The sequence below is a fragment of the Oncorhynchus clarkii genome, chromosome 15, assembly GCF_045791955.1.
Source record: "Oncorhynchus clarkii lewisi isolate Uvic-CL-2024 chromosome 15, UVic_Ocla_1.0, whole genome shotgun sequence".
Taxonomy (NCBI): domain Eukaryota; kingdom Metazoa; phylum Chordata; class Actinopteri; order Salmoniformes; family Salmonidae; genus Oncorhynchus; species Oncorhynchus clarkii.
Window position 1 is genome coordinate 6928947 of NC_092161.1, and position 27539 is coordinate 6956485.

At 43.7% G+C, this 27539-nt stretch overlaps 1 protein-coding gene across 1 annotated transcript; it reads left to right on the forward strand.

Moving 5' to 3' along the window:
- Positions 1 to 624: 624 nt before the first annotated feature.
- LOC139366883 (translocating chain-associated membrane protein 1-like 1) lies at positions 625 to 27383 on the forward strand. Its single transcript, XM_071104620.1, has 11 exons — positions 625 to 946; positions 9931 to 9994; positions 12629 to 12753; positions 14812 to 14928; positions 15101 to 15159; positions 17504 to 17588; positions 18430 to 18500; positions 19715 to 19819; positions 22985 to 23128; positions 24240 to 24394; positions 24795 to 27383. The coding sequence occupies exons 1-11, from the start codon at positions 824 to 826 to the stop codon at positions 24863 to 24865; spliced, it is 1119 nt and encodes a 372-aa protein (XP_070960721.1). The 5' UTR covers positions 625 to 823; the 3' UTR covers positions 24866 to 27383.
- Positions 27384 to 27539: the final 156 nt, after the last annotated feature.

The following is a 27539-nucleotide window of genomic DNA, read 5'->3' on the forward strand; positions in this document are numbered from 1 at the left end:
AACTAGAAAAATATGCACTTCCTGTAGCAGTTTAGCACACATCCATGCATTGTGTCTGCCTCCAGTTGACAAAGTACACTTCCTCCCCAGTTAGCTCACACACAGGCGTTCGAACACGCTAGATAGCTCATTAGCATAGGTGTCTGTCTCTGTCTTCCATCTGTCTTCAGTAAACAAGAGCTGTAACATGGGTTATATGGCCATGTGGGAACACTAACCTTATAAAAGGTGTGTAGTAATTTAACCTTTTAATATGAAGGATATCTTCCTTGTGTTTTCATGTTTTTTTGAACGTTCAGAACTAGCATTGGGGGCTCTTGATAAAACACCCCTGGTCATAATATCATTAAAAGGCACTAAAAGGTATGTTGAGTCTATGAACGGTGTGGGCTGGTATTCATCATGCTCCCTCAATGCACGCAAAATAACATGCATTGGTTGTCTTTTTATCACTTATCCAGGAAATCCTGTTAACGGTTTCGATTTAATATATCTTATCCAGTCGATCACCTGTCGGGGTTGTGAAGAGGAAGGCACGTAAAACCAACGGTCTCTGCACTCCAGACATGTAGGGGGCGGTAAACCGCTCCGCTCTAGCGACGACGCGCGTCGGCTGGGATCCTCCCACAAGAAGAAGAGCAGCTCGCTAGTCATTTGCTGACCCGTGTTTGAGTGAGAGAGAGGAGCAGGAGGAAGACTGGCTCGCGTTAAGAGCTGACGAAGACGGACAGATAACAATACCGAATACTTGGTCATATCTATTCCCTCTCTGCTTTTGAGTTGCGCCGGTCGGTAAAAGTTCCCGTTTTGGAAGGCGTCCAAAATGGGGTTCCGCAAAAAGACCAACAAGAACCCGCCGGTGTTGAGCCACGAGTTTATCATCCAGAACCATGCCGATATTGTTTCCTGTGTTGCTATGGTGTTCCTCCTCGGGTTGATGTTTGAGGTAGGTCTAGTCCACATGTTCGAGGGGTCTGGGGTGCAATAAGAACTAAGCTTTCCAAATAATGTGACTCGTAGAGCTACGATGTGTCAACTCCACTGTGGAGAGAAGATGCTGCTGCTGAACCGTCACGTCAGCCTCTAGAAAGTGGACATGGTTGCTCAACTCCCCTATGCCTCTTCCTCTAGTGATGAATCCATAGTGTCTCTATTGTCGTGTCTTTGAGTTGAAAAGGCGTGTAGTGGCCTACTGTTATTGTAGCTGTACAACTGAGCACCATTTCCACATGGTTCCTTTTCTAGTCTAGGAGCCACTTGTAAAATTTAGAATAATTTGGTATACCTCGCATTGCAATCTTTGTGGTACCAACTGGAACGCTAAATATATTCGGAGATTGTAACATTTAAGCGGCTAACATTGTAACAATGTTGCAGTTTCGCTGGATACAATATTGTGCAAGAAAGACAGTCCAGCGTGGATACTTTTACTAGTGTTCTGCCAGCAGCACAAATAACGACGTCACGTAGGTCTGGTAATGAGAGAACCTTCAAAATAAAAGCCCACCTTTCGAAACGTTGGCAAAACTTCAAAAGACACTTTAAAAAATAAATAAATATTGTGCCAACAAGAAAAGACAATTGGTCATTTTTGAAAACAAATATGGTTTAAAAAATTTTTTATTTGACTAATATTGAAAGGATATGTTGGCAGTGAAATGAGAATATTGGCTTGTAAGAGATACCTTTTCTATCTGTCTGATAAACTGGGGTGGAAAATACTCTAGGTCTTACTAACCAAATGTGTAGTTTGAGTACATAAAAGGCAGTGAAAACACATCATTGCTTCAACAGAGGCTTCAAAACAGCGATATGTGTGACAAAATCAAACCAAATCACATTTATTTATTAAGCCCTTCTTACATCAGCTGATATCTCAAAGTGCTGTACAGAAACCCAGCCTAAAACTCCAAACAGCAAGCAATGCAGGTGTAGAAGCACGGTGGCTAGGAAAAACTCCCTAGAAAGGCCAGAACCTAGGAAGAAACCTAGAGAGGAACCAGGCTATGAGGGGTGGCCAGTCCTCTTCTGGCTGTGCCGGGTGGAGATTATAACAGAACATGGTCAAGATGTTCAAATGTTCATAAATGACCAGCAGGGTCAAATAATAATAATCATAGTAGTTGTCGAGGGTGCAACAGGTCAGCACCTCAGGAGTACATGTCAGTTGTCTTTTTATAGCCGATCATTGAGAGTATCTCTACCGCTCCTGCTGTCTCTAGAGAGTTGAAAACAGCGGGTCTGGGACAGGAAGCACGTCCGGTGAACAGGTCAGTATTCCATAGCCGCAGGCAGAACAGTTGAAACTGGAACAGCAGCACGACCAGGTGGACTGGGGACAGCAAGGAGTCATCATGCCAGGTAGTCCTGAGGCATGGTCCTAGAGCTCAGGGCCCCCGAGAGAGAGAATTAGAGAGAGCACACTTAAAATCACACAGGACACCGAATAGGACAGGAGAAGTACTCCAGATATAACAAACTGACCCTAGCCCCCCGACACATAAACTACTGCAGCATAAATACTGGAGGCTGAGACGGGAAGGGTCAGGAGACACTGTGGAGACTACACACAATCATTTGACCCACTGAAGAGATGAGTCTTCAATAAAGACTGAGTTGAGATCGAGTCTGCGTGTCTCACACGGGTAGGCAGACCATTCCATAAAAATGGAGGTCTATAGGAGAAAGCCCTGCCTCCAGCTGTTTGCTTAGAAATGCTAGGGGCAATTAGGAGGCCTGCGTCTTGTGACCGTAGCGTGCGTGTAGGTATGTATGTCAGGACCAAATCGGAAAGATCGATAGGAGCAAGCCCATGCAATGTTTTGTAGGTTAGCAGTAAAACCTTGAAATCAGCCCTTGCCTTAACAGGAAGCCGGTGTAGAGAGGCTAGCACTGGAGTAATATGATATGGTTCTAGTCAGGATGATAACATGGTATGATAATGATAATATGGTTCTAGTCAGGATTCTAGCAGCCGTATTTATCACCAACTGAAGTTTATTTAGTGCTTTATCCGGGTAGCCGGAAAGTAAAGCATTGCAGTAGTCTAACCTAGAAGTAACAAAAGCATGGATACATTTTTCTGCATCAATTTTGGACAAAAAATGTCTGATCTTTGCAATGTTACGCAGATGGAAAAAAGCTGTCCTTGAAACAATCTTGATATGTTCTTCAAAAGAGAGATCAGGGTCCAGAGTAACGCCGAGGTCCTTCACAGTTTTACACCTTGAGGAGATACAGACAAGATGTCCTCAACCGTTTTGGAGCCAAATAAACAAGTTAGGACCCAAACGACATAAGAAAATTCCAATGGAAGAGCAGGGGTACTTAAGGAGTTTGCTAGTTTGTTCTCAGGAAACGAAAAAGGTGGCATATTTTGAGGAAGAATTTGATAGACATGTTCCCTGAGAACTAAAATGGAGCCCTCTTTTATACATGTATCCTGTACTTAATGAGGAGCTGTCTGCGGCAGAGGTTAACCTGAAGTGACGCCCAGCCCGTGAACGGGACCGTTATCATCATCTAACACCAAGAGGTTAAGGTGATTGACGCTGCGAAACAATGGGAAAGCGTGTGGCATTTATGAGCTGCCGAATGAAGTTTTAAAATCCCCTAAATTAATTGACCTCCTATATGATTTTCTTCAAATGTGTTTTTGAGTTCAGTATTCTGCCATCCACTTGGTATGAGTCTATAGTGTATGAGTACACCATACTGCCATCCACTTGGTATGAGTCTATAGTGTATGAGTTCAGTATTCTGCCATCCACTTGGTATGAGTCTATAGTGTATGAGTTCAGTATACTGCCATCCACTTGGTATGAGTCTATAGTGTATGAGTACACCATACTGCCATCCACTTGGTATGAGTCTATAGTGTATGAGTACACCATACTGCCATCCACTTGGTATGAGTCTATAGTGTATGAGTTCAGTATTCTGCCATCCACTTGGTATGAGTCTATAGTGTATGAGTTCAGTATTCTGCCATCCACTTGGTATGAGTCTATAGTGTATGAGTTCAGTATACTGCCATCCACTTGGTATGAGTCTATAGTGTATGAGTACACCATACTGCCATCCACTTGGTATGAGTCTATAGTGTATGAGTACAGTATACTGCCATCCACTTGGTATGAGTCTATAGTGTATGAGTTCAGTATACTGCCATCCACTTGGTATGAGTCTATAGTGTATGAGTTCAGTATTCTGCCATCCACTTGGTATGAGTCTATAGTGTATGAGTTCAGTATTCTGCCATCCACTTGGTATGAGTCTATAGTGTATGAGTTCAGTATTCTGCCATCCACTTGGTATGAGTCTATAGTGTATGAGTTCAGTATACTGCCATCCACTTGGTATGAGTCTATAGTGAATGAGTTCAGTATACTGCCATCCACTTGGTATGAGTCTATAGTGAATGAGTTCAGTATACTGCCATCCACTTGGTATGAGTCTATAGTGAATGAGTTCAGTATACTGCCATCCACTTGGTATGAGTCTATAGTGTATGAGGACAGTATACTGCCATCCACTTGGTATGAGTCTATAGTGTATGAGTACAGTATACTGCCATCCACTTGGTATGAGTCTATAGTGTATGAGTACAGTATACTGCCATCCACTTGGTATGAGTCTAGTGAGTTCTATTCCCAAATCTTCAAATAATGACTTTGGAGGGAGTTGAAAGTCCATGTTGCCCAGCAACAGCCCCAAAACATCACTGCTCTAAAGGAGATCTGCATGGAGGAATGAGACAAAATACCAGCAACAGTGTGTGAAAACCTTGTGAAGACTTACAGAAAACGTTTGACCTCTGTCATTGCCAACAACGGGTATATAACAAAGTATTGAGATAAACTTTTGTTATTGACCAAATACTTATTTTCCACCATACTTTGCAAATAAATTAATTAAAAATCCTACAATGTGATTTTCTGGATTTTTTTTCTAATTTTGTCTGTCATAGTTGAAGTGTACCAATGATGAAAATGACAGGCCTCTCTCATCTTTTTAAGTGGGAGAACTTGCACAATTGGTGGCTGACTAAATACTTTTTTGCCCCACTATGTTTTTTAAATTTTACCTTTATTTAACTAGGCAAGTCAGTTAAGAACAAATTCGTATTTTCAATGATGGCCTAGGAACAGTGGGTTAACTGCCTTGTTCAGGTGTAGAATGACAGATTTGTACTTTGTCAGCTCGGGGATTCGATCTTGCAACCTTTCGGTTACTAGTCCAACGCTCTAACCACTAGGCTACGCTGCAAAACAACTGTTGACATATGAAAATAAATGGGTGGAGGAGATGAATCATAAACCCAAATTGAGAACCTTTTGTTTGATTAAGGGTGAATTGGTGTGTGAGAGATATATTATGTATAACCTACCTAAAAGCAAGAGTTCGCCATGTGCACAGGTCAGGTCAGGGATATTGTCTCTGTGTATTGAAACAGGTCAGATCAGGGATATTGCCTCTGTGTATTGAAACAGGTCAGATCAGGGATATTGCCTCTGCGTATTGAAACAGGTCAGATCAGGGATATTTCCTCTGCGTATTGAAACAGGTCAGATCAGGGATATTGTCTCTGCGTATTGAAACAGGTCAGATCAGGAATAGTGCCTCTGCGTATTGAAACAGGTCAGATCAGGGATAGCGTATTGAAACAGGTCAGATCAGGAATATTGCCTCTGCGTATTGAAACAGGTCAGATCAAATGCTATGTAACTATTGTGACCTCCAAGAAATAGAGAATGAAACGGATTTCATCCTCTATTGCCCTTTCTACCACGATATACACTTGCTCTTATTCCAGAAAGCACAGCAGATATACCCTGGTATTATGTGGCTGAGTGATGAGGAGACAGACCACCAGATATACCCTGGTATTATGTGGCTGAGTGATGAGGAGACAGACCACCAGATATACCCTGCTATTATGTGGCTGAGTGATGAGGAGACAGACCACCAGATATACCCTGGTATTATGTGGCTGAGTGATGAGGAGACAGACCACCAGATATACCCTGGTATTATGTGGCTGAGTGATGAGGAGACAGACCACCAGATATACCCTGGTATTATGTGGCTGAGGAGACAGACCACCAGATATACCCTGGTATTATGTGGCTGATGAGACAGACCACCAGATATACCCTGGTATTATGTGGCTGAGTGATGAGGAGAAATGTAAATGTTTTTTTTTGTTGTCCGTTGTGTATTTCCGTTTGCAGAATATTTAGATAAAGCCTGGAATAAAAGAAGGCCTACCTAATAATTAAATGAATAAGATATTTAGCTTCTATGTGGTAAATGGTATTGTGTGTTTGGCTTGTCTTTCACGTAAATTTTCTCTGTGCCAGACTGGGTTAATTTTTCTGTATTTATATGTTTTGAAGTCAATTGAAGTCTGAAGTTTACGTACACTTAGGTTGGAGTCATTAAAACTAGTTTACATCCACTTAGGTTGGAGTCATTAAAACTAGTTTACATCCACTTAGGTTGGAGTCATTAAAACTAGTTTACATCCACTTAGGTTGGAGTCATTAAAACTAGTTTACATCCACTTAGGTTGGAGTCATTTAAAACTAGTTTACATACACTTAGGTTGGAGTCATTAAAACTAGTTTACATACACTTAGGTTGGAGTCATTAAAACTAGTTTACATACACTTAGGTTAGAGTCATTAAAACTAGTTTACATACACTTAGGTTGGAGTCATTAGAACTAGTTTACACACACTTAGGTTGGAGTCATTAAAACTAGTTTACATACACTTAGGTTGGAGTCATTAAAACTAGTTTACATACACTGGTTGGAGTCATTAAAACTAGTTTACATCCACTTAGGTTGGAGTCATTAAAACTAGTTTACATACACTTAGGTTGGAGTCATTAAAACTAGTTTACATCCACTTAGGTTGGAGTCATTAAAACTAGTTTACCTACACTTAGGTTGGAGTCATTAAAACTAGTTTTTCAACCACTCCACAAATTTCTTGTTAACAAACTATAGTTTTGGCAAGTCTGTTAGGACATCTACTTTGTGCGTGACACAAGTACTTTTTCCAACAATTGTTTACAGACAGATTATTTCACTTATAATTCACTGTAGAACAACAGAACAACAGCAAAGGACCTTGTGAAGATGCTGGAGGAAACGGGTACAAAAGTATCTGTATCCACAGTAAAACGAGTCCTATATCGACATAACCTGAAAGGCTGCTCAACAAGGAAGAAGCCACTGTTCCAAAACCGCCATAAAAAAGCCAGACTACGGTTTGCAACTGCACATGGGGACAGAGATTGTACTTTTTGGAGAAATGTCCTCTGGTCTGTTGAAACAAAAATAGAACTGTTTGGCCATAATGACCATCGTTATGTTTGGAGGAAAAAGGGGGAGGCTTACAAGCCGAAGAACACCATCCCAACCGTGAAGCATGGGGGTGACAGCATCATGTGGGGTACTTTGCTGCAGGAGGGACTGGTGCACTTCACAAAATAGATGGCATCATGAGGCAGGAACATTATGTGGATGTATTGAAGCAACATCTCAAGACATCAGTCAGGAAGTTAAAGCTTGGTCGCAAATTGGTCTTCCAAATGGACAATGACCCCAAGCATACTTCCAAAGTTGTGGCAAAATGGCTTAAGGACAACAAAGTCAAGGTATTGGAGTGGCCATCACAAATCCCTGACCTCAATCCTATAGACACATTTGCGGGCAGAACTGAAAAAGCGTGTGCGAGCAAGGAGGCCTACAAACCTGACTCAGTTACACCAACTCTGTCAGGAGGAAGGGGCCAAAATTCATCCAACTTATTGTGGGAAGCTTGTGGAAGGCTACCCAAAACGTTTGCCTTTAAATTGTTTAACTTGGGTCAATGCTACCAAATACTAATTCAGTGTATGTAAACTTCTGACCCACTGGGAATGTGATGAAAGAAATAAAAGCTGAAATAAATCATTCTCTCTCTACTATTATTCTGACATTTCATATTCTTAAAATAAAGTGGTGATCCTAACTGACCGAAGATGGAATTTTTACTAGGATTAAATGTCAGGAATTGTGAAACTGAGTTTACATGTATTTGGCTAAGGTGTATGTAAACTTCAGACTTCAACTGTATGTACATTATTTTACTGCTCTAGGGATTTAATTATTGTTTGGATAACCTTATTTACTATTACGTATGGATTTTTCTCCTTACATTTTTTTTTTCACTCTTTATGTGATGCAGAGTACACCGGATGAAGAGATGTGAATCATTATGTTTGTTTATGTGTCAATTAATCCCATAAGGGATGGGTTGCCAACTAGTGATTTGACACTAAAATAACATGTCATTCATTCATAAAATGTCACATTCAGTCAGTGCAAGAAAGCCATGTAAAAGACTAAATAGTTGAACCAAGTCATATTTCAGGTTTTTTAAAAAAAAAGTTCTCTACAAACAAATCTGTATCCCGTGTTCAGTCTATTAGCATATTACTATGGGGGGGTGTAGAACAAAGTGCTGCTGGATATGAACAACGCAGTCCCCCTCCAAAACTACACATATTTGCTTAGTAGAGACCCTACTGAGTACTTCTGCGCCCCACTTTAACTGAGACGGGAAGAAAGGTTCTCTCTCCACAAGTCAAAATACAGTCTATTACATTGCAGTGGGTGGAGTGTGGAGTCACCTACACGCTGTGTTAAACCTGTGTTAAACCTGTGTTAAACCTGGCACAAGAGACACATTTCAGTTTAGCGGGCTATTGAGTAATTCATATTCAACATATTTGTATTTTATTAAAATTATATTTATTTAAATACAGCCTAGACAATAGCTTTCAACATACCAGTATTTGTGGACTTTCTAAAATGTTGGTATGAAAACTCAAATTATCCTTTTTTTTTTTTTTTTAAGGTGGTATCGATGCTGTGAAACAGTTGTACTGAACTAGTCTGCAAAAAAAAAAAAAATGTTCCAGATATTCCCAAAGTTTAGCATATCTTTGCAGAGGGACTCTTATTCTGAAGGGAGAAAAATCCTAGCTCGTCCTGTCAGCATAACATCCTGCTGCTAGGAGAACGGGGATGATTCTTCCTATGCGCAGATCAAGTGTTACGTGGCAATCACTGGGCGACTGTGAGCGCTGTCATCGTTTGTGGGTAACCCCCCCCCCCCATTCATTCAAAAATCTAAAGTTATATTCTGTAAAAGTCCCAAGAATCGCAATTCATTTTACAAAGTGAGCAGCTTACGTTTTAAAACAATTCGTGTTTTTTTTTTTAAATGTATTGTTGGTTCACACAGTATATTTTTTTGCTTCATGTGAACTCAGAAAAAAGGGGAACTGGGACAGTTTAATATTTTATGCGGTTTTTATTTCTTGGTCCAACAAGAGAGAACCAAACCTATTGTTACTAAGCCCATGCAGAGAAACCTCATGATGAATAACGCATCGATGTATTGATGTGACATAGAGGAGGACCGAGCAAGCTTCTAACGGGGAGCTCACCCTGCGACTCTGATCCGTGACGTAGCTTTGTTTACTGGTTTGTTGTTAACGTTATAAACCTGTCATAAATAACGCACTGGGTAGAATTGTGACGTAAATATACACACGAAGTATTAGCGCATCAAAATAAAAATTTTAAAAGTTTCCAAAATTATGTTTGTTTTGTAGATAGTTTTTGTCGTCCTGCTTAACCAACCATAGCTAGGAGAAGCTTATCGGTTTGTCCCATAGAGGAACGAGATCCAGTTTACAGTAGGGATCCCCTGTACTGGGGGTTAGGCGGGGCCGTACTGGGGGTTAGGCGGGGCCCTACTGGGGGTTAGGCGGGGCCGTACTGGGGGTTAGACGGGGCCCTACTGGGGGTTAGGCGGGGCTGTGTTTTATGTCTAAACAATCCTCTCCCTTGGCCCCTCTGTGATCCAGGTCACCTCGAAGGTTGCAGTGCTGTTCATCACTGTCCAATACAACGTTACCATCTCCGCAAATGGTGAGTTTAACTTTTATATTGTTCCCCATATTAACTTTTAGCAATTTATATATTTTACATGTATTTTTAATGTAATTTTACTTGGTCAACTGTATGCTCCGATATGGAGGTTATATCGACTTCCTCTTTTGACATTTTATTGTGAATGAATGACAAAGCAAAACATTTCCTCGTGACATCCTCGTTTCTTACCCACCTTTTTGTCAGTGTGTCTGGAACTACTTTTTGTCAGTGTGTCTGGAACTACTTTGCCTGTTATCCTGTCAGTGTAGAAACTTAACTAGGCAGCCTATAACTAGAATCTACTTGTAGTTCTAGAATCAGAAAGATTCTCCTGTGGGGTTACAGAATAGAACTCTACTCTATTGGCCTTCCACTTCTAGAACACTTTTTCCACTTCTAGAACACCTTTTCCACTTCTAGAACACTTTTTCCACTTCTAGAACACTTTTTCCACTTCTAGAACACTTTTTCCACTTCTAGAACACTTTTTCCACTTCTAGAACACTTTTTCCACTTCTAGAACACCTTTTCCACTTCTAGAACACTTTTTCCACTTCTAGAACACTCTTTTTTTCCCCCCTGTAATGCTACATTTAGTCTTCTTGATTTATAATGTTCTCCTGTTAGGTTGTCCGGGAAGAATTGGGGCTAGGGTTTACTACAGGCTACAGCATCACAGCCTCGGTTGTGTCCCAAATGGCACCCTATTCCTTATGTGGTGCCCTGCTTTTGACCAGGGCCTATTGGGTAGTGCGCTATATAGGGAAAAAGTTGAATGTTTTTCTACAAACTCCTCCTTGTAACACTCATTCTATAACAGTGGAGCTCCGAACTCATTTGTTCTAGCCATTCTACTTCCTGTTCTACTTAATCCTAAAAGTTCTACTTCCTGTACTACTTAAACCTAGCAGTTCTACTTCCTACTCTACTTTGCCTTTATTTGAAGTCATGTGCAAGGTGCTGATGGAATGTGTTTCGTGATGTCGGATTTTATTTGTAGAGCAGATATTCTTGGCAGGCCGCTTCCCAAATGGCACCCTATTCCTGACACGGTGCATTACTTTAGATCACAGCCCTATGGACCCTGGTCTAAAGTAGTGCACTACATAGGGAATAGGGTGTCATAGAGCTCTGGTCTAAAGTAGTGCACTACATAGGGAATAGGGCTCTGGTCTAAAGTAGTGCACTATATAGGGAATAGGGTGCCATAAGGCCCTGGTCTAAAGTAGGACCTTGGTGTGGTTATAGGGCCGGCTCCGACAGTGGGACCTTGGTGTGGTCTGGTGGTTATAGGGCCGGCTCCTACAGTGGGACCTTGGTGTGGTTATAGGGCCGGCTCCGACAGTGGGACCTTGGTGTGGTCTGGTGGTTATAGGGCCGGCTCCTACAGTGGGACCTTGGTGTGGTTATAGGGCCGGCTCCGACAGTGGGACCTTGGTGTGGTTATAGTGCCGGCTCCTACAGTGGGACCTTGGTGTGGTCTGGTGGTTATAGGGCTGGCTCCTACAGTGGGACCTTGGTGTGGTTATAGGGCCGGCTCCGACAGTGGGACCTTGGTGTGGTTATAGTGCCGGCTCCTACAGTGGGACCTTGGTGTGGTCTGGTGGTTATAGGGCCGGCTCCGACAGTGGGACCTTGGTGTGGTTATAGGGCCGGCTCCGACAGTGGGACCTTGGTGTGGTCTGGTGGTTATAGTGCCGGCTCCAACAGTGGGACCTTGGTGTGGTCTGGTGGTTATAGTGCCGGCTCCTACAGTGGGACCTTGGTGTGGTCTGGTGGTTATAGGGCCGGCTCCTACAGTGGGACCTTGGTGTGGTTATAGGGCCGGCTCCGACAGTGGGACCTTGGTGTGGTCTGGTGGTTATAGGGCTGGCTCCGACAGTGGGACCTTGGTGTGGTTATAGGGCCGGCTCCGACAGTGGGACCTTGGTGTGGTTATAGTGCCGGCTCCTACAGTGGGACCTTGGTGTGGTCTGGTGGTTATAGGGCCGGCTCCGACAGTGGGACCTTTGTGGTTATAGGGCCGGCTCCGACAGTGGGACCTTGGTGTGGTCTGGTGGTTATAGGGCTGGCTCCGACAGTGGGACCTTGGTGTGGTTATAGGGCCGGCTCCGACAGTGGGACCTTGGTGTGGTTATAGTGCCGGCTCCTACAGTGGGACCTTGGTCTGGTGGTTATAGTGCCGGCTCCTACAGTGGGACCTTGGTCTGGTGCTTATAGTGCCGGCTCCTACAGTGGGACCTTGGTCTGGTGGTTATAGTGCCGGCTCCTACAGTGGGACCTTGGTCTGGTGGTTATAGTGCCGGCTCCTACAGTGGGACCTTGGTCTGGTGGTTATAGAGCCGGCTCCTACAGTGGGACCTTGGTCTGGTGCTTATAGTGCCGGCTCCGACAGTGGGACCTTGGTCTGGTGGTTATAGTGCCGGCTCCGACAGTGGGACCTTGGTGTGGTTATAGGGCCGGTTCAATCTTGTCCAATACCGTTTGACATGTACTCTTATCGATTTATCTTTCCCCCTGTCTCCAATCTGTCCATTTCACATGCAAAATACTCCCATCAGATGGTCCAGCAGAGACAGTAGGGAATAAAGGGTTTATTAAGGTGAAATGCTTTGTGTGTCTCCCTATCAGAAGGCCTATCAGAGGAGAGCGTGGTGAACCACTTCCACCACGGGCTGAAGGATCTGGCAACGATCTTCTTCTACATGCTGGTGGCCATCATCATCCACGCTATCATCCAGGAGTATGTACTGGACGTAAGGACACACACACACACAATCAGATACACACACACACACACACACACAATCAGATACACACACACACACACACACACACAATCAGATACACACACACACACACACACACACAATCAGATACACACACACACACACACAATCAGATACATACACACACACTCAGATACACACTCAGACACACACACACTCAGACACACACACACTCAGACACACACACACACACACACACACTCAGACACACACACACTCAGACACACACACACACACACACACACACTCAGACACACACACACACACACAATCAGATACACACACACACACACACACACACACACACAATCAGATACACACACACACACACACACACACAATCAGATACACACACACACACAATCAGATATACACACACACACACACACACACAATCAGATACACACACACACACAATCAGATACACACACACACACACACACACACACACAATCAGATACACACACACACACACACACACACACTCAGACACACACACACTCAGACACACACACACTCAGACACACACACACTCAGACACACACACACACTCAGACACTCAGACACACACACACACTCAGACACACACACACTCAGACACACACACACTCAGACACACACACACACACACACACACACACACACACACTCAGACACACACACACTCAGACACACACACACTCAGACACACACACACTCAGACACACACACACTCAGACACACACACACACACACACTCAGATACACACACACACACACACACACACACACACTCAGACACACACACACACACACACACTCAGACACACACACACACACACACACTCAGACACACACACACACACACACACACTCAGACACACACACACACACACACACACACACTCAGACACACACACACTCAGACACACACACCCAGATACACACACACACACACACACTCAGACACACAGTGAAGAGGCGACTCCGGGATGCTGGCCTATTTTTCCCATCTTAATATTTTATTTTTATTGGCCAGTCTGAGATACAGCTTTTTCTTTTCAACTCTGCCTAAAAGGCCAGCATCCCAGAGTCGCCTCTTCACTGTTGCAGTGTTTTGTGGGTAATATTTAATGAAGCTGCCAGTTGAGGACTTGTGAGGCGGCTGTTTCTCAAACTAGACCCTCTAATGTACTTGTTCTCTTGCTCAGTTGTGCACCGGGGCCTCCCACTCCTCTTTCTATTCTGGTTAGAGCCAGTTCTGTGAAGGGAGTAGTACACAGTGTTGTACGGGATCTTCAGTTTCTTGGCAATTTCTCACATGGAATAGCCTTCATTTCTCAGAACAAGAACAGACTGATGAGTTTCAGAAGAAAGGTCCTTGTTTCGGGCCATTTTGAGCCTGTAATCGAACAAACAAATGCTGATGTTCCAGATACTCAACTAGTCTAAAGAAGACCAGTTTTATTGCTTCTTTAATCAGAACAACAGTTTTGAGCTGTGCTAACATAATTGCAAAAGCGTTTTCTAATGATCAATTAGCCTTTTAAAATGATAAACTTGATTTAGCTAACACAACATGCCATTGGAACACAGGAGTGATGGTTGCTGATAATGGTACTGTTTTATTATTCTTCTAATAAAATTGGATAATAATTAATTACCTCTAACCTCTCTCTATCTATACACCACCACCTCTAACCTCTCTCTGTCTATACACCACCACCTCTAACCTCTCTCTGTCTATACACCACCACCTCTAACCTCTCTCTGTCTATACACCACCACCTCTAACCTCTCTCTGTCTATACACCACCACCTCTAACCTCTCTCTGTCTATACACCACCACCTCTAACCTCTCTCTGTCTATACACCACCACCTCTAACCTCTCTCTCTATCTATACACCACCACCTCTAACCACCACCTCTAACCTCTCTGTCTATACACCACCACCTCTAACCTCTCTCTGTCTATACACCACCACCTCTAACCTCTCTATCTATACACCACCACCTCTAACCCCTCTGTCTATTTGTTATGCAGAAAATCAACCGAAAGATGCACTTCTCTAAGACCAAGCACAGCAAGTTCAACGAGTCAGGCCAGCTCTCTGCCTTCTACCTGTTCTCCTTCGGGTGGGGAACCAGCATCCTCATGTCTGTATGTGCTTTTAAACTATCTGTTTACTGTCGGGTGTGTAAGATGTCGATGGTTTTAAATGGTCTACATTCTGGGCTGTTTTGTTTACTGGGCTAGTGGGGTGTTCCTGTTTTGTTTAAGACCATCTGATTGGTGTGTGTTTGTGTGAGACTTTTTTTTGTTTCTCTTCCAGGAGAACTTCCTGTCCAACCCAGTGAGTCTGTGGGATGGATACCCTCATACCCTGATGCCGTAAGTCCTGAACCCTTTTTCTATGCAAACCCAAACATTATACTCATCAGACTTGGGTACTGTCCCTTTTTGTTAAAGAGCTAAGTTAAACATGTACAACTACATGTTTCTGACTGTTTTACACATCATCTTAGTAGTTGTTTCCTTGTAATGGCCAACGCTCATCATTCACAGTACTCCTCAGTTCCCTAATGTCAACTGGTGGGATATTTGCATAGAAGTGGGTGGCTTTGTTTAAACACACAGACGGAGTGTTTGTACTCAGAGAGCATTAGTTCTCTTAAGTATCTCCGTGGAAACCGTTCTGCTTATTCTAGCTTCTGAGATGTTCTTTGGTTAGTTAAGATTAGTTAGGGTTAGTAAGGGTTAACAAGGGTTTCTATGGAAACCGTTCTGCTTATTCTAGCTTCAGAGATGTTCCTGTGTTAGTCACAGGATTTCAGGTTGGAAAGATGGTTAGTAAGATGGTTAGTAAGGGTTAGTAAGATGGCTAGTAAGGTTTAGTTAGGGTTAGTAGGGGTTAGTAAGATGGCTAGTAAGGTTTAGTTAGGGTTAGTAAGGGTGAGTAAGATGGCTAGTAAGGTTTAGTTAGGGTTAGTAAGGGTTAGTAAGGGTTAATAAGATGGCTAGTAAGGGTTAGTAAGGGTTAATAAGAGGGCTAGTAAGGGTTAGTTAGGGCTAGTAAGGGTTAGTAAGATGGCTAGTAAGGTTTAGTTAGGATTAGTAAGATGGTTAGAGTTAGTAAGGGTTAGTAAGGGTTAATAAGATGGCTAGTAAGGGTTAGTTAGGGTTAGTAAGGGTTAATAAGATGGCTAGTAAGGGTTAGTTAGGGTTAGTAAGGGTTAATAAGATGGCTGGTAATGGTTAGTTAGGGTTAGTAAGGGTTAGTAAGATGGCCAGTAATGGTTAGTTAGGGTTAGTAAGGGTTAATAAGATGGCTAGTAATGGTTAGTTAGGGTTAGTAAGGGTTAATAAGATGGCCAGTAAGGGTTAATAAGATGGCTAGTAAGGGTTAGTTAGGGTTAGTTAGGGTTAATAAGATGGCCAGTAAGGGTTAGTAAGATGGTTAGTTAGAGTTAGTAAGGGTTAATAAGATGGCTAGTAATGGTTATTGTAATGGTTATTGTGTTAGTCACAGGATTTCCATAGTTAAGTGTCAAAGTAGATTTTTGCCTAATATAGACATACCAACAACAAAAAAGTAATTATCACGAGAGCCATAAACAATACCTAGTAATGCTTATACTGACAGAAAGATTACAACCTCACCTATCTGGTCAACGTAGTTATACTTGGCTGAGGTGTAGTCATTTTTGAGGACACGAACTCAAGTACAAATATGACAAATCAGTGGAGTGATATATAGTTACAATCACATTTTATAAACGTCATACTATAGTATTTCACCTTCTAACTAAATACATGTGATCGTACTTAATGACAAGCTTAGGACCGTTTCGTATATAACTAACAGACCATTTTCAGCCCAGCGTCCTCTGACTAATGCAAAGATGCCATTTCAAACGCATGCGTTACTCGTTACAAGGTCAGCTTTAAAACACAGCGTGATATCTGTCCTTCTGTGACCGAGAGGAAACTGGTCTTGTTTCAATTCGACCAAAATGATTTAGTATTCTTTCATGTTGAAAGCTCTAAACCCATCTGAGAACATCATCACAGTGAGATGATACTGCTTCAGATGCAATCCGTAAGCTCTCTCCTTTCATATGCCGTATCGTAAGCGGAGTTGCAAGTTCTTTTTTAAAAACATTTTTTTAAATAGGAGTTGGTGTTTTTTAAATAGGAGTTAGGGGCGTTTTACATTTTTCTTTTAAATAGGAGTTGGGGGCGTTTCTTTTAAATAGGAGTTGGGGGCGTTTCTTTTAAATAGGAGTTGGGGGCGTTTCTTTTAAATAGGAGTTGGGGGCGTTTCTTTTAAATAGGAGTTGGGGGCGTTTCTTTTAAATAGGAGTTGGGGGCGTTTCTTTTAAATAGGAGTTGGGGGCGTTTCTTTTAAATAGGAGTTGGGGGCGTTTCTTTTAAATAGGAGTTGGAGGTGTTCTCTTCAAACCCTCCTCTATGGAATGAGTGAATCATATCACTCAACATGACTTCTCCTAGGTACCTCTGTGTGTAACCCGCCTAGTGTTGTTTAATAGCAAATTGTAGTTGCTTTTTTATTTTTGTATGTGCAAAATGCTACTATAACATTGTCTTACCTACCTTAGTTGAATTCACTTTATTTATTTTGTTTTAAGTCGCTCTCGAGAAGTGTCTGCTAAATGAACTAAGAATATAAGGTAGTGATAGAATGGACTTGGTGTCCTGTTTGTCCTGCTTGTAGGTTCCAGATGAAATTCTATTTTATCAGCCAGATGGGCTACTGGCTTCACGCTCTGCCTGAGATCTACTTCCAGAAGACCAAGAAGGTGAGCACTTAGTCTGTTGGAGTACTACGTGTACTACGTGTACTCTGTGTATGTGTACTCTGTGTATGTGTACTCTGTGTATGTATACTACGTGTTGTGTATGTGTACTACGTGTATGTGTAGTATGTGTACTACGTGTATGTGTACTACGTGTATGTGTACTATGTGTACTATGTGTACTATGTGTATGTGTACTACGTGTATGTGTAGTATGTGTACTACGTCTATGTGTAGTATGTGTACTACGTGTATGTGTACTATGTGTACTACGTGTATGTGTACTATGTGTACTACAAGTATGTGTACTCTGTATGTGTAGTATGTGTACTACGTGTATGTGTAGTATGTGTACTACGTGTATGTGTAGTATGTGTACTACGTGTATGTGTACTATGTGTACTACGTGTATGTGTACTATGTGTACTACAAGTATGTGTACTCTGTATGTGTAGTATGTGTACTACGTGTATGTGTACTATGTGTACTACGTGTATGTGTACTATGTGTACTACGTGTATGTGTACTATGTGTACTACAAGTATGTGTACTCTGTATGTGTAGTATGTGTACTACGTGTATGTGTACTATGTGTACTACGTGTATGTGTACTATGTGTACTACGTGTATGTGTACTATGTGTACTACGTGTATGTGTACTATTTGGATTGAATTGACTTAACTCACAAGTGAGTTCCTTGCTGATGTACTATTTGTGTTTCAAAAGAAGTTGAAACATTTTGACCACCAATTTCACTTGTCGTCATTACAGAGTTAAATGTCGGCTGTGTCCCTAAGCAGTTTGTTTTCCTGAAATCCTGTCTCTTTTGCTGTTTGTTTGCAGGAGGATATTCCCAGACAGTTGGTGTATATCTCTCTGTACTTAGTTCACATCGTAGGAGCATACATTCTCAAGTAAGACTGGTTCACATCAACAACACTAGAAGATTATTGTTTTGTCCAATTGTACACAAAAGTCCAGTGGAAAATCCACCTCCACTTCCTCTACCGCTCTGAAAGACGCTTATACACAGAGGCTTGAGGTTGGATCAGAGGGCTGACTGATCCAACCGCCCTGCTGTAGAGGGCTGACTACAGCAGGGAGGTTGGGACAGAGGGCTGACTACAGCCGGGAGGTTGGGACAGAGGGCTGACTACAGCCGGGAGGTTGGGACAGAGGGCTGACTACAGCCGGGAGGTTGGGACAGAGGGACCGACTACAGCGGGGAGGTTGGGACAGAGGGACCGACTACAGCCGGGAGGTTGGGACAGAGGGACCGACTACAGCCGGGAGGTTGGGACAGAGGGACCGACTACAGCAGGGAGGTTGGGACAGAGGGACCGACTACAGCAGGGAGGTTGGGACAGAGGGCTGACTACAGCAGGGAGGTTGGATTAGAGGGCTGACTACAGCCGGGAGGTTGGGACAGAGGGCTGACTACAGCCGGGAGGTTGGGACAGAGGGCTGACTACAGCCGGGAGGTTGGGACAGAGGGCTGACTACAGCCGGGAGGTTGGGACAGAGGGACTGACTACAGCCGGGAGGTTGGGACAGAGGGCTGACTACAGCCGGGAGGTTGGGACAGAGGGACTGACTACAGCAGGGAGGTTGAGACAGAGGGCTGACTACAGCAGGGAGGTTGGGACAGAGGGCTGACTACAGCAGGGCGGTTGGATCAGAGGGCTGACTACAGCAGGGCGGTTGGATCAGAGGGCTGACTACAGCCGGGAGGTTGGATCAGAGGGATGACTACAGCAGGGCGGTTGGATCAGAGGGCTGACTACAGCCGGGAGGTTGGATCAGAGGGCTGACTACAGCCGGGAGGTTGGATCAGAGGGCTGACTACAGCAGGGCGGTTGGATCAGAGGGCTGACTACAGCAGGGCGGTTGGATCAGAGGGCTGACTACATTTCTACTCTGTCCACGGCTCCTCTTTTTTGATATGACAATTAGATGGTTGGAAATTGACACACCATAGCAAGGCTAGGGTTTGTGGTTAAAATAGCAGTTTTCTAGCCAAAGAAAGGCAAAGTATTTCCTTACCTCTCTGTGAGACTCGAACCGTCTAATTAGTTGTCATTACTGTGGTAACAGAGGGATCTAACGGCGTCCATTTTGTGTCTTCCAGTCTGAATCGTCTGGCTCTGGTCCTGCTGGTGCTGCACTGCTTCATAGAGCTTCTCTTCCACGTGTCCCGTTTGGTCTACTTCAGCAACGAGAAGAGACAGACTGGGTGAACACACACACACACACACACACACAGAGACTGGGTGAGTTGAGGTTACACAGCACACTTCAAAGCCCGACAACAAAATATCCCTATAAAGCCAACTTGGCATTTTAGACCAGGATGTTAGTCAGTCTACAGGTCTTGTGTTATGATAGTGTTTATCTATTAAGACATCACCTGTTCCGGAAGACTGTGTGATCACTCTCTCCGTAGCCGACGTGAGTAAGACCTGTAAACAGGTCAACATACACAAGGCTGCAGGGCCAGACGGATTACCAGGACGTGAGTAAGACCTGTAAACAGGTCAACATACACAAGGCCGCAGGGCCAGACGGATTACCAGGACGTGAGTAAGACCTGTAAACAGGTCAACATACACAAGGCTGCAGGGCCAGACGGACTACCAGGACGTGAGTAAGACCTGTAAACAGGTCAACATACACAAGGCCGCAGGGCCAGACGGATTACCAGGACGTGAGTAAGACCTGTAAACAGGTCAACATACACAAGGCTGCAGGGCCAGACGGACTACCAGGACGTGAGTAAGACCTGGAAACAGGTCAACATACACAAGGCCGCAGGGCCAGACGGATTACCAGGACGTGTACTCAGAGCATGTGCTGACCAACTGGCAACTGTCTTTACTGACATTTTCAACCTCTCCCTGACCGTCTGTAATACCAACATGTTTCAAGCAGACCACCATAGTCCCTGTGCCAAAGAACACTAAGGCAACCTGCCTAAATGACTACCGACCCGTAGCTCTCAAGTTTGTAGCCATGAAGTGCTTTGAAAGGCCGGTCTTGGCTCACAACGACACCATTATCCCAGAAACCCTAGACCAACTCTAATTTGCATACCTCCCTAACAGATCCACAGATGATGCAATCTCTATTGCACTCCACACTGCCCTTTCCCACCTGGACAAAAGGAACACCTATGTGAGAATGCTGATCATTGACTACAGCTCAGCATTCAACACCATAGTGCCCTCAATGCTCATCACTAAGCTAAGGACCCTGGGACTAAACACCTCCCTCTGCAACTGGATCCTGGACTTCCTGACGGGCAGCCCCCTGGTGGTGAGGTTAGGTAGCAACACATCAGCCACGCTGATCCTCAACACAGGGGCCCCTCAGGGGTGCGTGCTCAGCCCCCTCCTATACTCTCTGTTCACTCATGACTGCAAGACTCCAACACCATCATTACGTTTGCAGATGACACAACAGTGGTAGACCTGATCTCCGACAATGATGAGACAACCTATAAGGACGAGGTCAGAGACCTGACCATGTGGTGCCAGTACAAAAACCTCTCCCTCAACGTGATCAAAACTAAGGAGATGATTGTGGACTACAGGAAAAGGAGGACTGAGTACGCCCCCATTCTCATCAACGGGGCTGTAGTGGAGCCGGTTGAGAGCTTCAAGTTCCTTGGTGTCCACATCACCAACAAACTAACATGGTCCAAACACACCAAGACAGTTGTGAAGAGGGCACGACAAAGCCTATTCCCCCCTCGGGAGACTGAAAATATTTGGCATGGGTCCTCAGATCCTCAAAAGGTTCTACAGCTGCACCATCGAGAGCATCCTGACCGGTTGCATCACTGCCTGGTATGGCAACGGCTCGGCCTCCGACTGTAAGGCACTACAGAGGGTAGTACGAACGGCCCAGTACATCACCGGGGCCAAGCTTCCTGCCATCCAGGACCTCTATACCAGGCAGTGTCAGAGGAAGGCCCTAAAAATTGTCAAAGACCCCAGCCACCCCAGTCACAGACTGTTCTCTCTACTGCTGCATGGCAGGTGGTACCGGAGTGCCAAGTCTAGGACAAAAAGTCTTCTCAACAGTTTTTACCTCCAAGCCATAAGACTTCTGACTATTTGCATTGTGTGCCTCCCCCCCCCAACCCCTCTTTTTACGCTGCTGCTAGTCTCTGTTTATCATATATGCATAGTCACTTTAACTATACATTCATGTACATAATACCTCAATTGGGCCGACCAACCAGTGCTCCTGCACATTGGCTAACCCGGGATATCTGCATTGTGTCCCGCCACCCACCACCCGCCAACCCCTCTTTTACGCTACTGCTACTCTCTGTTCATCATGCATGCATAGTCACTTTAACCATATCTACATGTACATACTACCTCAATCAGCCTGACTAACAGGTGTCTGTATGTAGCCTCACTACTTTTATAGCCTCGCTACTGTATATAGCCTCTCTACTGTATATAGCCTCTACTGTATATAGCCTCTACTGTATATAGCCTCTACTGTATATAGCCTCTACTGTATATAGCCTCTACTGTATATAGCCTCTACTGTATATAGCCTCTACTGTATATAGCCTCTCTACTTTTATTGTCAAATGTCTTTTACTGTTGTTTTATTTCTTTACTTACCTACACACACACACACACACCTTTTTTCCCCGCGCCATTGGTTAGAGCCTGTAAGTAAGCATTTCACTGTAAGGTCTACTACACCTGTTGCATTCAGCATTTCACTGTGAGGTCTACTACACCTGTTGTATTCAGCATTTCACTGTAAGGTCTACCTACACCTGTTGTATTCAGCATTTCACTGTAAGGTCTACTACACCTGTTGTATTCAGCATTTCACTGTAAGGTCTACTACACCTGTTGTATTCAGCATTTCACTGTAAGGTCTACCTACACCTGTTGTATTCAGCATTTCACTGTAAGGTCTACTACACCTGTTGTATTCAGCATTTCACTGTAAGGTCTACTACACCTGTTGTATTCAGCATTTCACTGTAAGGTCTACTACACCTGTTGTATTCAGCATTTCACTGTAAGGTCTACTACACCAGTTGTATTCAGCATTTCACTGTGAGGTCTACTACACCTGTTGTATTCATCATTTCACTGTAAGGTCTACTACACCTGTTGTATTCAGCATTTCACTGTAAGGTCTACTACACCTGTTGTATTCAGCATTTCACTGTAAGGTCTACTACACCTGTTGTATTCAGCATTTCACTGTAAGGTCTACTACACCTGTTGTATTTGGCGCACGTGACAAATAAACTTTGATTTGACGATGGTGTTTATCTATTAGACAGTCGGTCTACTACAGGTCTTGTTATAATAGTGTTGATAAAGAATGGTCATGTAACACGTGTCTGTCTCTCTACAAGGTTCTCCATCTGGGCGGTGCTGTTTGTCCTTGGACGGCTGCTCACCCTGTCCCTGTCTGTCCTGACTGTGGGCTTCGGCCTGTCCAACGCTGATCAACAGGGACTGGACCTGGCTAACGGGAACTACAATGTGCTCATAGTTCGGTGAGAGTGAGCGTGTAATGGGGTGTCTTGGCTGGAGTGAAACTTAACAAAAGACAATTTACTAGTTGTAGTTTTATTTATTATTTTACCTTTTATTTAACTCAGTTAAGAACAAATTCTTATTTTCAATGACGGCCTAGGAACAGTGGGTTAACTGCCTGTTCAGGGGCAGAACGACAGGTACCTTGTCAGCTCGGGGGTTTGAACTTGCAACCTTCCGGTTACTAGTCCAACGCTCTAACCACTAGGCTACCCTGCCGCCCCATAGCGGTAGATGGTAGAGAAAAGAGGATTAGGAACAGAGTCTAGTAAAGAAATGAGCCACTTCGACTGTAACAGTGTTCTCACAGTCTGGAGCCAGTTTGGCTATTACCTCAAATGTAATATTTGGTGTCTAACTACTGTCTCTTCTCTTCTCAGGATCGCTGTGTCTAACTACTGTCTCTTCTCTTCCCAGGATCGCTGAGTCTAACTACCGTCTCTTCTCTTCCCAGGATCGCTGTGTCTAACTACTGTCTCTTCTCAGGATCGCTGTGTCTAACTACCGACTCTTCTCTTCCCAGGATCGCTGTGTCTAACTACTGTCTCTTCTCAGGATCGCTGTGTCTAACTACCGTCTCTTCTCTTCCCAGGATCGCTGTGTCTAAATACTGTCTCTTCTCTTCCCAGGATCGCCGTGTCTAACTACTGTCTCTTCTCTTCCCAGGATCGCCGTGTCTAACTACTGTCTCTTCTCTTCCCAGGATCGCCGTGTCTAACTACTGTCTCTTCTCTTCCCAGGATCGCCGTGTCTAACTACTGTCTCTTCTCTTCCCAGGATCGCCGTGTCTAACTACTGTCTCTTCTCTTCCCAGGATCGCCGTGTCTAACTACGGTCTCTTCTCTTCCCAGGATCGCCGTGTCTAACTACTGTCTCTTCTCTTCCCAGGATCGCTGAGTCTAACTACCGTCTCTTCTCTTCCCAGGATCGCTGTGTCTAACTACCGTCTCTTCTCTTCCCAGGATCGCCGTGTCTAACTACTGTCTCTTCTCTTCCCAGGATCGCCGTGTCTAACTACTGTCTCTTCTCCTCTCAGGATCGCCGTGTCTAACTACAGTCTTCTGTCCACAGGATCACTGTGCTGGCTACCATCTGTGTGACTCAGGCCTTCATGATGTGGAAATTCATCAACTTCCAGCTGAGGAGGTGGAGAGAGCAGGCCCAGGCTCAGCCCGTGAAACCCAAGAAGCTCCAAGCTCCCAAGACCAAGTCCAAGAAAGACAAAGGTGAGTCACGATGTTGTCTAAGTTAAAACACGTCTTGTTCTTTCTCTGCTTTTAAGTTGGCTGCTTTTTAATCGGGATCCATCTAGAATTTTTATTTAATCAGTCAAGTCAGTTAAGAACAAATTCTTATTTACAATGACAGCCTACCGGGGAACAGTGGGTTAACTGCCTTGTTCTGGGGTAGAATGACAGATTTTTACCTTGTCAGCTCGGGGGATTCAATCTAGCAACCTTTCGGTTACTAGTCCAAAGCTCTAACGACTAGGCTACCTGCCACCCCTTGAATATGTTTGTTAGGGTTAAAACTGGCGTTAATACTGCAAGTAGAGCTGGGTATGTTTCCTTTTCTTCATCTGTTGTTTGCTCCAAGAACATTGACTTCATCCTCTGTCCTTGGCAGCCAATGGAGTGAACGGAGTGAGTTCCAACGGAGCCGATTCGCCGAGAGCAAAGAAAGAGAAGTCTTCGTAAACTACCCCCCCCCCCCCCCCCCACCCCCTTCTCAGTTCCTCCAACCAATCCCCTTCAGGCAGCATCCAGCCTTCTCATTCCACTGCTCTGTATGCGGTCTATGGCCCAATCCCAAATCCATCCCTAGACCCTTGTAGAGATCTAAGAGGAAATGATTGATTCAAGCAATGTGGTGAAACTTCCACCTAGAATGTCAAGAGAGCCGAGTTGTACTAAGCCCATATTGATTACACCTGTCATATCATCTCAGATCCCCTCAAGGGGGTTTCATTTGGGACTGTTCATCTACAACAGCTACTAAAGGAGGACAACTCCTTCCAACAGGACTACAAGATCCAGAATGCATCTTGGCCTCATCTGCTTATTGCCAATCTCCAGTGCTGACCATTCCCAGAATCATTGTGACACTGCTGTGTCATTATTACAGCGAAATAAAACCATGAAAGAACAAATCGAACAAAAAACTTATTTAAAAGTGCCTATTCATAGACTGTACAGGATGTGCAGATTTAAAATGTCAGGAATGATATAAGCTCAGTATCTCAGTACACCCACCCCCCCAAGCCAGAGATGTTATTTATCAGACTGTATCCTGTGACATGTGCTGTTTGTTCAACAAAAGGTCTTCTTGATTCAGTCCCATTTATTTGGAACCGCCTGAGGAGAAATGCACCTGCTGACCTATTTTTAAATGACCTCATATCCTGTTGATTGGAATGGATGGGTTTAATTGGTTGATTGGAATGGGTGGGTTTAATTGGTTGATTGGAATGGGTGGGTTTAATTGGTTGATTGGAATGGGTGGGTTTAATTGGTTGATTGGAATGGATGGGTTTAATTGGTTGATTGGAATGGATGGGTTTAATTGGTTGATTGGAATGGATGGGTTTAATTGGTTGGTTGATTGGAATGGATGGGTTTAATTGGTTGGTTGATTGGAATGGATGGGTTTAATTGGTTGGTTGATTGGAATGGATGGGTTTAATTGGTTGGTTGATTGGAATGGATGGGTTTAATTGGTTGGTTGATTGGAATGGATGGGTTTAATTGGTTGGTTGATTGGAATGGATGGGTTTAATTGGTTGATTGATTGGAATGGATGGGTTTAATTGGTTGATTGATTGGAATGGATGGGTTTGGTTCCACCATATTGCTTTAACCTACCAGTTTGTGTGCTTCTCAAATGGCACCCTATTCCCTACATAGTGCTCCACTATTGAACAGCGACGTATGGCCGTGGTCAAAATTAGGGTACTACATAGGGAATAGGGTCCCATTTGAGTCACAGACATTCTATCAGGACACTGGCAGTGAGAATGAAGGAACGGGAATGAGGATAGGAAGCCATTCTAGAGTAGTTTGACTTTTTGTTGTTGTTGTTGCTTTTCAAGCCTTTTGCTTTGGTGCTGTAAAAAAGGCCTGACCCCTGTTGAGCTTTGTTAATGCATCCTGTGGCCTTTCCTTTGCTGAAGTAATCACTGATCTAACAAGGTTGGATAAGTCCGTTTCCCCCCCCCCCACAAACCCAGTCAATGGCAGGATCAGTGGTCACTGTGAAGGGAGAAAATAATTATTGGTGTTGCATCCCAAAATGCCACCCTATTCCCTATATAGTGCATAAGAGCCACTATGGGATCAGGTGAAAAGTAGTGCACTACATAGGGAATAGGGTGCCTCTTTAGGATGCACAACCCTAGTGAAAAAATGGTTGCCATTGGCGATTGGCTGCCTTCATTCGAGAGCCTGCAAAGCCAAAATCTGTAAGTTTTTTTTAATATAAGTGCTGAGGATCCTATCAGGTTATTAGAGGACATATTTAGTGTTATTAATATTAGTGATGTTTTCTTTGTTGGAGAAGATGGAATTGAGGCCTACTTTTTGGTCAACAAACCCCGAGTGGTTTGTGTTTGTCACTGTCTGTTTCAAATGGCAACCTATTCTCTTTATAATGCTGTCCTATGTCCAGTAGAGTACCTAAGGGCCCTGGTCTAAAGTAGTGCACTATATATATAGGGAATAGGGTGCCATTTGGGACTGTATTTTGTCTCCTTTTGAACATGTTCATGGGAATATAATTTGATGTTATGAATGAGGAAATGTTGTGTTTTTCCATTTTATCCCTCCTTTTACTTTAACTGAACGTGCCAAATCAGAGCTCTCACCATGACAGGATCTTTCTTTCCTTTAACATGCTCACTCGTTGCCATTAAATCATTTACACGGAAAGAAATGTGTCCAATTTTAATTGAACTGAGATGGTATTTTGGTAGAAATATGCCGATGTAGTGACGTTCTGTAATGTTTGACGGTGATATGTGGTTGTTACCTACCTTTTGAATGCACTGCCTGATGTAAGATGGATGCTAAATGACCAAACTGTTAAATGGAATGTTTATTCATTTTGTAGTTCTTTAAGAACATAACTATAATTGTATTTATATGTAAACTATATTATGAGAAACGATCATCTTTGGAATGAACGCAAACGCCAATGAATAAACTTTAACTAGAGGTCAAAGTTCATGAGCTGAAACTAATGATGTATATAAACCCTGGAATGCTAATGTTATGTATTGGCCAATGAGAGGCTTGGAAGCCACTGGTCGGCCATATTGGAACTCCCCAGATGGAGCAGTCCTCCATAGAAATTAATGGAATTCTACAGTCATGCAAT